Source organism: Erpetoichthys calabaricus, chromosome 5 (assembly GCF_900747795.2).
Source record: "Erpetoichthys calabaricus chromosome 5, fErpCal1.3, whole genome shotgun sequence".
Classification (NCBI taxonomy): domain Eukaryota; kingdom Metazoa; phylum Chordata; class Cladistia; order Polypteriformes; family Polypteridae; genus Erpetoichthys; species Erpetoichthys calabaricus.
Window position 1 is genome coordinate 64505806 of NC_041398.2, and position 16560 is coordinate 64522365.

The 16560-nt window shown below is 36.4% G+C and overlaps 1 protein-coding gene across 1 annotated transcript in view; it reads left to right on the forward strand.

Annotated features, from left to right (window-relative positions):
• The window catches only part of maea (macrophage erythroblast attacher, E3 ubiquitin ligase), a 118134-nt gene that overhangs the window by 77375 nt on the left and 24199 nt on the right, over positions 1 to 16560 (forward strand). Inside the window, exon 4 of the mRNA XM_028801591.2 lies at positions 10698 to 10820. Within this exon, the coding sequence (XP_028657424.2) occupies positions 10698 to 10820 (123 nt within the window). The remainder of the gene's footprint in view (positions 1 to 10697; positions 10821 to 16560) is intronic.

Consider the following 16560-nt stretch of genomic DNA (forward strand, 5'->3'; position numbering starts at 1 on the left):
CTGACTGTCTACGTGTCTATTGTGTTATTTATTCATGAAGTCATAGCTATTAAGTAGACTTTTGTTTAGGAAAGTTTATATTTCTTTTTTTGTCAGGTTAGATATTGTTTTGAATAAAAGCTATTTATAGTTTCATCAGTTTTTCTGGAAAAGTAATGTGAATGTGCTTTTTGGAGATCTCTAAATTTAAATACTGCTAAGTCTTTGCAGAGTGATTTACTTTTGAGACTGTTGAAATCCATTTACACTCTAATATACAATAGTGTGTGTTTAAAAAAAAAAAAAAAAAATAATAATAATAATAATGTGACTCTCTTTTCATTAGGAGCTGCTTCATCCAATGTGTTTTCATGCATAAGCAATTTTTGTTTTGACATCTCATTTATATTTATTAGCTTTCAGGCTTAGATTTAAGGACTTTGTAATGTCATTAAATATCAAAATATTATGTTGCTTAAATGTTTCATTGTTGTGGCATTTGCCATTTATTTCTAAGAGAACAACCAAATCAAAGGGTAATCAATTATATACGCTTTCTGGGCAAAGAATTTCAACTGGACTTCTGGAGCAGTGAAACAGCAGCACAAACAATTGCACCATGGTGCCACCTCAAACTGTAAATTATTTGTGTTTGTTCAAACAAACAATCCTGTTACAGAACTGAGACAATCTGAGTTAACTTGCATTACCCTCTCTACACGTACAGACAAATGCACTATAAAAACAGAGCAAGCTGATGCTACAATGATACCATAATAAATCCAAAGCTTCTTTGTGTATATGTTTTATCTAATGTTATGTGTTTACTTCTTCCTATATTTCTGTTATACAATAAAAAATAGGAACTTTTTTTTTTTTTTACTTTTTAATTCCTTATCCAGACCCAGAGTTCTATAGTAATATTTGCAATATTATTTAATGTGCTCTGTCTGACTTTCATAACATGTAGCATACAATATTACTTGTTGATGGTAAAGTCTGACCCTTAACATTTTGACTTGGGGTAATAATGAAGTGTTAAATGCTGCTTTTCAGTCCCTTTTACAACATCAGCTGAACTTGGATGAATGGGTGCCCTTCTGACAGATGAACTCATCTTTTTATGTTGTGTTCAGTACAGTATCTGATATTTTAAATTAGAAAAAGAAGAGATAAAGAACAATTTCTCCCTGCTGCTTAGTAAACAATAGGCTGGTCTGCTTGAGTGTCTACTTTATTTGTAATCTTATTAAGTATGCCTTGTATGTTCTTGATAAAGATGTTATGAAAATTTTATTAGAATGGTGGCATGATTATGACAAGTGTTTTATTTTATACCTTATACTGCTATATTGTGGATAAATGTTTAGTATACGTGTTTTATAAGTTAACAAATGTGTAAATGAATTTGATTTAATTTAGCACTTTTATGGTCACTGAGCAATAAGCCTGTATAAATGAAACGGAACCGTAATTCCCATGGTCCTAAATGGGGGGGGGGGGGGGGGGGGGGGGGGGGGGGGGGGGGGGGGGGGGGGGGGGGGGGGGGGGGGTGGGGGGGGGGGGGGGGGGGGGGGGGAGAGAATAACACTTTAAGGAATAAGGATTCTACGTGGCTGGTCATACAGGAACTTATTGTTTACTAGCCAACCTGTGGCGGGCGCACAAAATTATTTATTGATGGGTGAACATTTCCTGAACGACACAGTTGTCCAAATGGGGTGTGTTTGAGGATACGACTGTGAGTGAATGATAAGACGGAACTCTGGAGAGAGCAACATACAATTGTCCGTGACTGAAAACTGGGTTTGGCAGATACAGGCATATCGTTTTGAAAGTTTGGCCCTGTGCCTTATTAATTGTCATTGCAAAGGCCAATCTAACAGGAAATTGTCTGCGTGTAAAAGTAAAAGGCAAATTTGAATCTGATGGGGTCAGGGATATCCGGAGAATAAGGACAGTTTGTGAGGTAGGAGCTGCGATAGTTTTACACTCCAGTACGTTGCGGTGAATGCTGGTAACAGTCCGTCTAGTGCCATCACAGAGACTTCTTGCTGGCATGAGGTTTCTGAGAAGCATGACGACTGAACCTATTTTAATTTTGAGTTTATGCGGAGGCATGCCAGTGGGAGTAAGACTGTTAAGAAATTCTTTGGGGAATGAAACTTGATCTACGGCATCATCAGTGACGATGGAGGGAACGCTGGTGAAAGTTACTTCGTCGGTAGGGATAAGTTTCAGTACTTGTTCATTACGGTATAGCAAGTCTTCGTTGGTGACGCTTAATATAGCTTGCGTACTGAGTTGTTCCAGAGTCACAGTTGAGAAGTCGATGTTGCCATATAGTTGTTGAACGGGATCAGAAATAAAAGGAAAACAGTGTGAAGGCAATGGACGTGGGAGGAGTGTTAGAGTTGGCGGGAGGGGCCTCTGTCACAACACGTGCCATGTCGGCTGCTTAGTGAATTGTTGGTGGGCGGGGGCTCTGTGAGTTGGCCGGCGTGGCTGTGTCTTGCGTCTTGGCTGCCTTAGTGAATTATGGGTGCGTCTTGCCTGCCATGGGCATGGCTCTGTCTTGCGTCTTGCCTGCCATGGTTGACTGCCTTAGTGAATTATATATATAGATGTTAAAAAAAAAAAAAAAAAAGAAACTTTTAAAAGGATAAAAGAATTCGGAATTGGCCAATTTTAGTAACACGTTAATCGATGATCAGTATCAGCCCTAAAAAAAATTTTAAAAAAATCATGACAAGAGCTTTCCAAATTAGTGGATTCTTCAGTGATGGATAATGGTTTTCTCGGGTGTTCTCATCTCATAAACAAGAAAAGGTGCTTTACAAATGTAGGCATGCTTACTTCCTGATTGCAGTTATGATATTTACTGTTGCATTTTATATCAGCTGTTAAGTGAGCTTTGAACAACTGAATGACAGTTTTTAATAATCAGTTTGTTTTGAAGCAAAAAAATGAGGGTAGCTTTTGTTATCCTGCATAGTTAAAAGTTTCCTTTAATTTTCCTATGTACAAGTAATATGGCTTAAGTTGGTGCCTAAATCCTAAGTTAATATCACAAAAAATAAATAACATGAACCCTTCCATAGTTGATAATACATACTGTACAATAAGGATCTCTATCAAAATATATTGATTATATATTCCCATAGATGCTGAATGGTACTAATGTTAGTTCCTGCAGGCTACTATGAATGAAATATGAAATTATTTGTCCTCTTGTATGGGTTCTTTTTGATTTTCATAATGTTAGAGGAAGAAAGAGCTTGATATACTGTATAAGCAGCGTCAGACAAAAATCAAGTAGTTGGCAGTACGGTTGCACAGTAGACTGGTATTGAAAAAGTACAGAAAAACCTAATTTTTTAAAGCATTAGTAAATGGTAGTTTTCGAGAACTGCGGTGGGTTGGCACCCTGCCCAGGATTAGTTCCTGCCTTGTGCCCTGTGTTGGCTGGGATTGGCTCCAGCAGACCCCCGTGAACCTGTGTTCGGATTCAGCGGGTTGGAAAATGGATGGATGGATGGATAGTTTTCAAGAAATTCATGCTTAGTTGTTTAATAGCGTAATCAAAAATCCAAGTAGGACCCTTTGCTCACCAATTGTTGTAATGAATATACTGCACATATTACATTTAGGTTGAAAGGTGTCTGCCTGCACCCCACCAGGTCTTATTTATATAAACATACCAGAGACTGCAAGGAGCTGCTGCTGTTAATGATTTGCAGAGTAGAGCTCTGCAGGGAGGCGTGTAATCGTGTAGCAAAGCAGGGTGGCAGGAGAATGGAAATTATCCGTTATTTGCTTCAAAACAGTTTTGGTACCAATACTGAGTTCCGTAAGATGGTATCGAAAACAAAGTCACAATTTTAATATCGATCCAGCACTACTCAGAACACACCAAACTTGAGCTGTTTCACCCTGCCACCTTGCAGGAATTCTTGAAAGCTGAATTTTTTACCTTGCATTTATAGGTTTCTTTCTTCCAGTAGTACATGAAGGATAAGTGCCCTGACTGGTCAAAGATTAGATTGCTTTTGTCCTGAGATGCAAATAAGCCTGGGAAGCAAAATTATTATTATTTTTTTACAGGATACCTACCTCCCCATGTTAATTAATTAATTGGAACTTTGAAAAGTAAAACGTGCTTAACACATTTCCTTTTATGTGTAATTGTTGAAAAATATTTTGCAAACAGGAATATTCTAATCAATATACATTGTATATACTGCAGGGAGGTATTTACTCATGGTTCTGGAGGTCGACAGTGGCTGCAGGTTTTCATTCCAACAATTTTCCTAATTGGAAGCAGTCCCATGCTGATAATAGAAACTTAGTATTTAATTATATGGCTTGTTGGTACATTCATTCATCCAAGACACATCTGCATCAAAGTATAGAGTGTCTTTTTCTAAAGACAGAACATATTTGCACTCCACAGTCCTTTCCTTTTCTCTCTCATTTATTTCTAATCATTTTATTTACACAGATACTTCATGATGCATAGTCAAAGTGGCTCCTTTGTTATTTGCATTTCATTATTAACTGGTTGCTAAGAAAACAGGTAATGGTTAAAACCAAGGTGCAGCTGTTTAAAACTAAAATAGGCAATTAAGGGTTCTGAATCGTAACAAGTGAGTTAATTAAAATGAAGCCCAAAAACATATTGCTTTAGCAGCAAATAAATAGGTTCTAATTAAGAAACTGGTTGAAGTGAAAACCTGCAACCTACCAGGACTGTATTTGAAGATCCCTGCTCTACAATGTAATTAGTATTTGTCTTGGATGAATGAAAGCGCAAACAAGCAATATAGTAAAAATTCCAAGTTTCATTATCCTCAAATACTGTCGTCTGATTATGGAAACTGGTTGGAATGAAAACCTGCAGCCAGTCTGTCTCTCCAGAACCAGTCTGGTATACTGTGTACTGCGTAAAAAGCAAAAACAAATGTGTATGCTTCATTCATTGATTTTCACAGAGAGTGTGTATATTTGTCCCTACTTCCGATTTTAGTTGTAAACCGTAACAAAATCCATACCCTTCTTCTAATATTATTTAATAGCAATTTCAGTATGTTACTACTATGCTGCAGTCAAAGCTGTAACTTTTATGGTTATATAGACTTCATATGGTTAGTAATACAATAAGAGCAATATACCAGCCTTGAAGATGGCCTAATGTGTAAAATTTAATGCAACTCTGGACAAATGGTGAAAACAGCATTATCTGCATTTGTCAGTATGAACTCATATTGGTTTATATGAGATTATGTTGCTCAATTACTGCATCTGGCATAATAATATATGAATGGGGTTTATATATCCTTTATCTCACCTTTTCTATTACTGATTTATCAATATACACAGCAATTATATGTGCAATAAAAAAATAGAAAATACTTTTTAGTAATTCACCGTATGCAAATACAGAGGGGCAAATTAACAACAACTGAGGATTCATTTAAAGGAGACCTTCAACTGATTTTAATTACATCCTTCTTTCACATGCCTCAATATAATGACCAATGACACAAAAGTTAAAGGACATTGCCTCCACCTATTATTTATTAATTTTCTGATTTCAGGTTCCTCCATGGTGGATTATTTTTAAAATCCTTATCAGTTACAGTTGTTAGTGATTGCTGCATAAGCAAAGCAGCCTTAATGGTTTTTAAATCCCAGGAGCCTTTTTTTTTTTAAAACTGCTATAGATAACCTTCAAGCAAGGGCTGCATTTAAAGTCTTAAGCCACCAGCACTTTTTCAGTTCTGCTTAGTTTGTTTACTGCTTAATACTGTGTGTTTTACATACTTGCTACAATAAAATATTTCCTTACTTTATGTAAAAGCCTTTTAATGAATTTATGTGCAATTCTTAAAATTATACTTTTACTTCAGATCTCTTTTTACACCTTTATGGTTTATTTCTACTGTTTGTCAAATTGTTAGTGGTCAGATTTAAAATATTTTATTAGGAATTACATTGTGATTCTGTATTCTAGGCCAATATTGTATGCCTTTAGCAACCTTGTGTTTGAGGAAATCAAAACACTATATAAATAAAATGTTTAGAACTGTATTAGCAGCAGACATCTTTGCAATAGCAAATTCTGCACACAATCATCAGAGATGATATGAAAAGATGGCCAAATGAGTCAGCCGACATTGCAAGGGCATTATATGTCTTTATACTTTCTGCTAGAACAACACTGTACAAATTAAATAATGAAGTAGCAGCTTAACTGACACAGTGACAAGTTATGAGCAGGATTTCTAACAGTTAAGTGAGTTGTAGGAAATATTTACGGTATACGACTTGACATCTTAATTTGAGAAGGCTGGAGTTATGAGAAGCAAAAAACTCTTTGTTTTACTTTTTTTCGGTTGATCATTGATAACACAAATGATAACCTACAGAAAATGGGCAGTTCTCTTTATGAGGTTCTTGTTGCGAAGAATTCCTTCTGACTTTGTCAAATAGAACATAATATTAAAATAAAAATCAATAGGCTATTTTCTATAATCTTTCCTGCTAATAAATGAAAATCTTCAGATTTCCATCTTTAGCCTTAAAGCAAATAGATATCTTTATTCATTATATGTAGGTTTCTTTTGTAGTGATCAACCTGCTGTCTAAAGTGGAATAAAAATCAAGAAAGAGCTTTCAGTATACTCTCACCTCTATAGGGTGGCATAATCAATTTCAATTTATTCTTATATTGAAATACTGTTCTTTACTGGTGACATTGTCTGAGTGCTTACACAAATTTCAACAAAGACCAGTTGAAAACCGAGCAGAAAAAACCCCAAAAACTTCAGTTAACAACATTCCTGGAGGACATAGAACCTCATGGAATCAGTGTTTTGGAACAAGAAAAACAAAGCTCAACTAACTTAAACCTACTAGTCACTTCAACTTTTGGGCATTGTAGAATACGATAAAACACATGATGAAATCCGTAACTGCAATATAATATGATTGTCTGGTGTTATTTCAGTATTCCTTAATATGCATTGTTTCCAACCACTCTGATATCTCCTTTTCACATTTAGAAATAGTAGCTTTTTCAAAGCAGTGGCACCAAGTGAAACAGCAGGTTACAGAAGTAAAAACAAAAAAAGCAGTGATGCTAAAATTTAATATGGGTTTTATTCTTTGTAAATTTTGGAAATCATGTTACACTATGTAAGACCGAGATCAATAAAGTATATAATCAATACTACTTTCTGTATATTTGTTTCATATCAAATCAATCTCAGCCCTCCTCCATCTTCCCAATTTGAAGAGTTTCGTGAACAAAGAGACCAAAATGATGTTATGCCACATTCATGTGGAGCTGTCAAGTAGGTTAACAGAGGCTCAGTTCGCTTATTTCAGGATAGCATTAATTGTAACAACAAACATTGAATATCAATGGCCTAATCAGCAGCTCTAAAAAGTGTACAGTAAATTAAACTAGTGAACATTCAGCCTGGTTTTAATTTCTGAGACTGATGGAAGAATTCTTTACAATAGCAGGGAGATTGTCCTACAGTTTGTTGCAGCCTTGCACCTTAAAGCTGTACCTCAGTTAAGTAAGTTTGTTTATTTTGTGATTTTTACAAGACATATATCTTGCATATGTGTATTGTTAAAAGTGCTGTTGAGGCCATTTGAAGCACTTTATGTGAGAAATAGTTTTAAATCAACCCTAAGTGATAGCCAGCGTGGAAATATAAGAACATAAATTTGTCTTGCACATCTTAATTCTAGTACAAAACATGCAGGAGTATTGATGAATCGATAAATAGATAGAACAGTTCAGTAATGTGACCACTGAATGATAAATTGTCAAAGTAATTGTTGAGTTTTGTGCTGATTTGACAAAGCTAGCATCTGCTCATTCCAGGTTCAAAGTTATTAGCATTTCAGTGCTGCCAACAGCATTTCTAACAACTAAAAGGATTTTTGTTTTTATCAGGTTAAAGATAAGTAGTTATCATTCTATAACACAATTGGAAAAACACCATTAGATTTTATTGATAATACAACTGACTGTTTACCTGAAGACATGTGAAAACGTATTAATATATTTTATTGAATTGCATTTGTTAATAGTAGCATTTCCACAGTCAACAGTATTGGCGCTTAAAAGAGAATATCATTTCATTTTCAGCTAGCTGCATATTTGGCCTTCCTTTTTTCCCCTCTTTCATCAGTCTTACTTGTATCAGGTGATGGGTAGGTATGGTGTCAAGGAGAGGAATGAAGAAGATCAGATGTTACTGGATTTTGCGAAAAGGATGGACATGGCCGTGGCAAAGATTTATAACAGTGTATTTTAAGATAATTTGCCTGGCACCTTGCAGTCACCAAAAATGACATATAAAATGGAAAATGTAACATTGAAAATGATGTTGCAAAGTATATGGACAAATAAAAGTAGTATTCTGTACTTTGGGGACAAACAGATACATACTCCATGCATACTCCACATTAGTGACTGACTGCAAGCTATGAACACAGAGCACTTGATTTGCCTGCAGTTTTCGCTTCAGGGACAGAGCATAAAAAGCTTAAGGTTAGAAATGTAAATATATTCTTATTGAAAAACTACACTTTGTTTTCCTAACTGTATATGACAATGAGTCTATTTTTCTTCAGTTTTGTTTAAACATAGATAGGTGAAGTTTATTATCTTGACCCTTCTCAAAGTTCATCTGGTGCCCTAATAAAATATAAAATCAAGTTTACTTCTGGATTACTACTGCATTATTTAGTTTGAATGGGTTCAGGCCCGTAATTTTGTATTGTTGCTGTCTTTGAGAGCTAATGATGTCCACTACCAGACAGCTGAACGGTAACAGGAGTTGTCCTGTCTTAACTAATGATGAAAACACAGATTGCCACAAATATTTTACATCTCTTACAAAGACAATTTTTTAAGTTTTTGTTTTTAACACTATACTGTATATAACTGTGTAAAGCTGCTTGCACCTTGACATAACATTTAGTGCTTAGCTTGTCAACTTCAAGGACCTATATCTGATTCCTTATTTAATCACTATCAGTGTTAAGAGAGCTTTTTTTCTCCATGTAATTGAGGGCTGCTCTTCTAATAGTAATTTTATTATTTAATATTCATTTGATATTTAGGCATGAATTAGGTACTGTGTATATAAAAAATAATTGTTTGGTTACTTGTCCATTCCAACCTAGTGAAATGTTTTCTGGTTCATGCTTATTGTTGCATGTTCTCCCATAGACTTGTGACAGTAACAATAACAGAAAAAGGTAAAGCATATATACACAGTATGCACAAGAAACTCTCTTTGTCTGCACAAACGAAGAGGGAGAAAAGTGACTCTGTATGATGGTTGAAGTCTGTTAATGATACTGTTAGCCTTTCTAAGCTAGTGTATGTTATATATGTCTGAAGATTAGGCGGTTTTGTATCAGTAATACTCTACCACCTTCACTCCCTCTGCAGTGCTTTTGTGGTTCTGCTGTGCTGCCTGTGAGAGCAGACTTTACTGTGGACTTGACTGAAAGGAACATAGATATGGAGTCATCTGGGCTTTCCTCAGACATCTAAATAAGTAAAGGCATTGGAGAGCTTCCTTGTCTATAGCCAAGATGTGTTATACCCACTACAAGTCACCCGTAATGGCTGTAAAATATAAAGCAGCTAACACCCTTTACTCTTCATCACCACCTAAAATGTAGATAAATGTGTTGTCTGCCTTGTGCTTTCTGATGTCTATGACCACCTATTCAAGCTGACATTCAGGAAAATAGTTTTTGTATATCACTGTGTCAGACTGGGAAATCGTTGCTGATTGTCTGGCCTGTAGTAGACACCTTCATTACTTTGTAAATAAATAATCCTGATTACTTAAACTATCCATCCATCCATCCATCCAAACAATTAGAATAAGAGTATACACTGTGGTATTGAAAAAGAAATAATGACTTGAAAGGTTTTGTGGTTTCATTGTGTTACAAGGCCTTTATCTATTGCACGTCTATTAGAATTCAAGATTTTAAATTTATATCTTAAAAGCAAGCAGTTTCAGTGCTTGATGTATTTTAAAATTCTCTACATCTGCAGCTGTTTTACCCAGTCTGTTTCTTTCATTTTGCTTTTTTCTACTTACTGTTGTTTGATGTACGCTATACTGTTTCTTTAAATACAGATCTCTCAGAAGTGAATAGACTGATTTTGTGCAAGTCTTACTTCTTTGGAAATTAAAATGTACGAAAAATATGATACAATAGATCTCCAGTTTCAAAGAATTGTGCATGATACTTTTTTATCACAACTCCCTTATATGTAGTACTTGTTATCTTTTACTGTGTAAAATATGTTCCACTTACTTTTACACTTGGAATTTGGTGCTGTGTGAAATCATTTTCATTGCAAAGAAAATGTATACTTTCTGGTTATGCCTAATCCTAATTTTAATCAGAACTCTTGATGAGAAAGGCTGTACTATTCTTAAACTCAGTCAGGTCCCTAAATATAGAGGTACTGTTGTAAACAAGTGCACTGTTCCACCTAGTGGCAATAAAACAGGTAATGATTTTTGAAATTCTTACTTTAGTTGTGTAAATGCTAAGCCTCTCTGCTCTATAAAGAGTTCTAAGAACTGAGGGTTTATTTATACCATTAGCCGATCTAATGATAGCAGATTTATTTTAATGTTTTTTATTTATTTTATTTTTAGGATCTTGTAAATATTGAAATGTTCCTCACGGCCAAAGAAGTAGAAGAGTCTCTGGAGCGACAGGAAACTACGACCTGCTTAGCCTGGTGCCATGACAATAAGTCGAGGCTTAGAAAAATGAAGGTACAAATGTTTTACTTTGTATAATATTGTATTGTGAAGATTATTCCAAACACTCCAGATCAGTTTTTGGCAGAAACGTGTTTTTCCACAAATGTTGTATTAAGTGGGGTAAGAAACTTGAAAGGAGTCGCACAGTAAATCATTGGTGTGGATGGAATTTATTGCCTTGTGCTTTCCAGCCCAATTTTTCAGGCAGTAGGCAACACTGCTTGCCAAGGCCAATCTCAATGTAATACTTTTCCATCTGAAAAGATGGCTTATGCAGTTGACTGATTTTATTGTTGCTCAAGCCTGGATTCATCGTGCAGTAATAAAACGTCATGTTGATTCACATCTGGAAACTAACTTGCCATCAGAATCTCTGGGTTCATTTTAGGTAAGCTGAAGTTTATTTATTATTTCTCTGAAAGTAAGAAAACACTGTGTATACTAAATTACATTTTTCCTTTAAACATTTAATAAAATATGCATTGTGTAGAGTTAAACAATTTTTGGTCATCCTTTCTAACTACTTTGTATTTAGTTATGTAATAGTTTTATTTAAGACCATATGTTAGAACGTTTGATGAACAAGAAAATCTAATTTAGAAAGAAAACTTGATTGAATGATTACAAACAACATTATAAACTTTTTTTTTACAGTTTCATTTACACTAATTATTTGTATTTTTTTGGATTTAAAAATGTAAATACAGTATATTTACGGTGTCATGTAGATTCCATTTTCTGCTTGGAAAGGACAATTGTTAGAAGACATCCCCAACTAATATTATACTCCTTATGTGGAGTAGAGTTGATAAATAGTCTTGTACTGCAGGTTGTTTCTAAAGTTTAAATTTCTTCCTTAGACTTTTAAACTCAAGCTACTGTGGAATTGTACTTTGTTGTTTGCCTAAAGTTAAACAACTTGGTTACAGAGGTTTCCATCTCATATGTGTCAGAGGTATTTTTAATTTTTCAAGCTGCAGCTTTGCTTTTGTTTTAATATTATATATTAAACTAGCAAAATAACCGCGCTTCGCAGCGGCGAAGTACTGCTTTAAAATTTTAAGTAATAAACTGAGGGAAAATGTACCAATAATTATTTGTTAAGGATCTCTTTTGTATCGCCCCTCCGGTTGTAATATAACCAAGCTGTGCACTGAGTTTACTCTTGAGCATGCAACGTATAGTTGGCCATGTGAAAAGCAATCTTGCCTCAAATCAATGACAACCTTTTGTAGGGTCTGTCCCTGAGACTTATTAATTGTCATTGCGAAGCAGAGCCTTACTGGAAATTGGAGGCGTTTGAATTGAAATGTGAGATCAGAGGGTATAACGGGGATGCAAGGAATAAAAACTCTCTCCCCTGAGCCACCGCCAGTAAAAATAGTTGCCTCAATTAGGTTCTTTTGCAGGCATGTGACCTGAAGTCACAAGCCATTACAAAGTTTCAGTGGCTGTAAGTTTCTCAGCCCCAACCTTCAAAATTAGATTATGCTCCGGAGTGCCTGGAAGATTCAGAGTGTGGACCGAGCTGCAGGCTATGGACGTATATATGTACGTAAGTAGGATTCAGTTATAGTTGGGAACCCGCGTACCAAATTTCTTGAAGATGGGCCCATTAAGTAACAAAGACCGTTGGAAAGTTCAATATGGTGGCCGACAGTGGTGTCATACCACCGAAATAAGTACGTACATCGGTTTCGGTTAGCGCAGGGAAGCCGCCTACCAAATTTTGTGAAGATGGGGCCATAAATAAGAAAGTTTAACATGGCGGACGTTGTCGACCGTTATGACTGTTACGTGTAGAATTTTGAAATGCAACCTGCTTAACTTTTGTAAATAAGCTGTAAGGAATGAGCCTGCCAAATGTCAGCCTTCTACCTACACGGAAAGTTGGAGAGTTAGTGATGAGTGAGTCAGTGAGGGCTTTGCCTTTTATTAGTATAGATTACAGTGTTCTCCCCAGAAATTTTTCCCGGCCAGGTGGCATGAAAAAGTAGCCGGGTGGGATGGGGAAATTTTGTGGTAGGGAAAATTAAATGTGCACTATTATTATTAGTTAATTATTATTAATTATTTTACAATGCTCAATATGACTTCCTTTTTTAAGGTTTGACAATTGTGCCAGAATATTTTTATTAAATTTAAGAAGTATCCAATTCAGGATCCTGCAACCCTAACAAAAATTTTAAATAACAATTTTTATGACATAAACCAAGAGGCACAAGTATTGTTGCTGTCGGGAAGAAAAGTGAAAACAATGGGGGAAAAAAAGTATGGGAAACCTAATGAAGAAAAATTTTTAAATATTCTTCAAAGCCAACTTGCATATGCAGAAGGTGTCTTCAGTTAAATATTTATTCTTCTTTTCTTTCTAGAGGCCCAGTTGTCTGCAGCTTTCCCATAATCAAAGTCCCCAGGATCTGGGGTGACCCTGCATGATCAGCATGAGATTATTTAGTGTGCTTTGATTCATGCGATTTCTCAAACATGCCTTGAACCATTTAAGGGCAGAAAACCCCCTTTCACATTCAGCTTTGCTCACCAGGATCACTAGCCCAGTATGAGCTAGTTTGGCTAAATTTGGAAACGACTCTTTGAGCTCTGATGTAATTGCCATTTTTAGTAAAATCTGTTTTGGACTGAAGTCTTTGTATGATTGACTTCTGATCATTTTTGACGCAACTGTCCATTCTTGCCAGCTACTTTCATATTTTAAAATTGGAGGGCTACCATTTTTGGAGTAATGATCGAAAAGAATTTCAGCAGACTCACTTGAATCGTGAGTTTGACAACTGTCTCTAGGTATTTATCATATATTGCAGTTTTGAATGACATTACATCACTCTGTGTATAAACAGTATGGAGATCTGACCATTCTTCTGCCAGACAATGATGAAGGCTTTGAAAATATCTCCCAGGAGTGTCTTTCAACTCCATGATGGACAATTTTGTGGCAAGCAAAATTGGCTCAATTTCGGTAAGATTGACATCTTGCCTTTGCCAAGCCTTAGATAAGTTGGAAAACAATGGTAATATGTCTGAAAGCATCATCAGAGAGGAAACAAAATTGTACATTTTAATACATCTGCATAATCCTTTAGCAGTAATGTCCTCATGCACTGTCGTAGTGACTGTACTGCAGAGTCATGAGACAGCCATCTAGTGTCACTGGCCATTTTCAGCTTAATCTGGGGAATGTTCAGAATATTTTGGATTTCCGTTAAACCAGCCATCCTAACTGAAGAATTTTGGAAGAAATAGATTATCTGCCTTGAGATGTTGTTCAGTTTTGTTAAATAAGGTATAGCAGCTGCTGCTTGGGCACTTGCAAGGGCCAATCGGTGGTTTACACAGTGGCAGTAGACCAAGAGACCAGATGTTTTATCTTTAAGGAGTTTTGCCACACCTTTCTGTTTCCCAATCATAACAGCCCCTCCATCTGACCCTAGTCCAACCAGATTAGCCGTTTTCAAGCCTAGATTGTCCATAGACTCACTCAGTGTGTTGGTTATAGTCTCCGCTTTGCCATCAATCATATTGTGGGTTGATACAAAACTAAATCTGACCTCTTTAGTGACTTGGCAAACATATTTAATGTAAATAATTAATTGTTTTTCAACTGAGATGTCTGTGGTTTCATCACTCAGAATACTGATAAAATTTTCAGCATGTAAATTTTTCAGTATGTTAGACTTTATTTCTGATGCTAAGACATCCAGCAGCTCTGCATTATTCTTTCAGAGGTGTAATGTGCATTTTTACCAACATTGAGATGTTGTAAAAAGGAACCACCCATTTCTTTACAATATTCCAACAGCTTTTCAAACAACGTTATATGTGGCAACTCATTTTTTGCCAACCAATACATGGATCTTAAAGCTCCCACAAAGGCATCTCTCTGTAAGTTATTTAACACAGATATAGATCTTTCAATTTGACCGATTCCAGTTTGCTCTAGTACACGCTTTCCTAAAAGGTCAGCAGAAGACTTGATGTGCGTTTTACTTTTTTCGTGGTCCAGCAAGCTTTCTTTTTGAATTCTTGTGCATGGCACATTTACCCAAGGTAACTCCCTCCTTGGGGGGTGTTTGTTTGAATATTTCATGCACAGTGAGCACCACATACCATTTTCTTTGACTATTAGCCATTCAAAATCTTTAAACCATTGTTTGTTTATGCCAGATAAGCGGTGCTTAGATTTATCAATTGGCAGAGTGTGTGCTGAAGAGATTTCCCCTGATGGACCTCTGCAATGTCTTTGTCTGAAATTGCCACATCAGGAGTTGATGCTGCACCTTCATTAGTTTGTGACGTTTCTTTTCTGAAATAACTGAACAGTGTTGTTTTCTGAACACATTTTTTTACTCATGTTGGTGAAACGTTTGGTAAAATTAAAAGTACCTATGAATAAAACATTTGAGGGGGAAAGTGGGAGCCTGTTTGATATTCAATGCACTTGCAGTATGGCAGGGCAAAATATGAACAAAAAAAGGAATGGCAGATGGGTCACTTTAACAAAACCCTCAGCAATTCAGTGACAAAACTTTTGCTCTGCACACAGTGTGTGCTGCAAGGGTTTCTGCACACTTTTTGCCATATGAACGCAGGTCCAAATATGAGCAAATATAAGAACGGCAGATGGGATCACTTTAACAAAACCCTCAGTATGAGCAAATATAAAAACGCCAGAGGGAGTCACTTTAACAGGAACCACAGTGAGTGCTACAAGTATTTTTGCACACAGAACACAACTAATGCTTAGCCCTTAAACCACATAGTCAGTTCCCAATGCAGTTTGCCAGCACGCTGGAGCCAAGTATATTCGGCAAAGTACATTTGTTGTAGCGCTGCATCCGGCTAAAGTCGGTTTCAGGTGCAATTTGGAAGCACACTGAAGCCAAGTATATGTGGCGACATACATTCATTGAACTTCGCAACCGGCTAAAGTTGTTTCTCAGTGCAATTTTCCAGCACACAGGGGCCGAGCATATTCAGTGACATACATTCATTGAATGCCGCAGCTGGCTATAGTTGCTTCACAGAGCAATTTGCCAGCACGCCGGAGCTGATCAGTCAGTGCCGTATATTCGTTAAGCAGCCAGCTCTTGATCACTGCCTGCCCCGGCAGCACTGCAGCATCATTGTCTCTGGGATTCAGCTGCTGCACTAGATGAGCTTGCCAGCATCAGCGTTGGGCTCTGTATGCTTGCGTGCAGCCAGTTTAAGTGCATTTGGCTCGGTGATTTACTGAATTTCATCAATGGCGTCAGTTGCACCTTGTACATATAATAATTGATTGTTGCAGTAGTTTTTTTATATACAGTTTATTGGCAGTGTGTAAAATGATCTGTGTTGCAGTAATTGTGATGCTCTTTGCATGAAAAAAATACGTGTTCCATTAAAAATTTCACATTTTCTTTGTGAATTGTGACATTTACTTAAAAAAGTGCAGCAAAAACAGTATTTGGCGTCCAGGGGTGCATTAACCCCCAAGTATGTGGCGGTTTAAGGGTTAAACTACTGTGTGTGTGTATCAGTGGCGGACCGTGCATTTCACACCTAGGCCTTCAGTAGTGCTCCGTCTGAATCAACCCGCCCCTCAAAAACTAATTTATGGTTATAAAAACCATCTTAATATGCAGAAATACAGTATAAAAAAACGTTGCATCGCAGATAGATAACTCCTGTAGCCACAATAAATGCCTTTATTGAATAGACAAACCAGGGGTGAACAAGTTCCTTTCTACTGCAG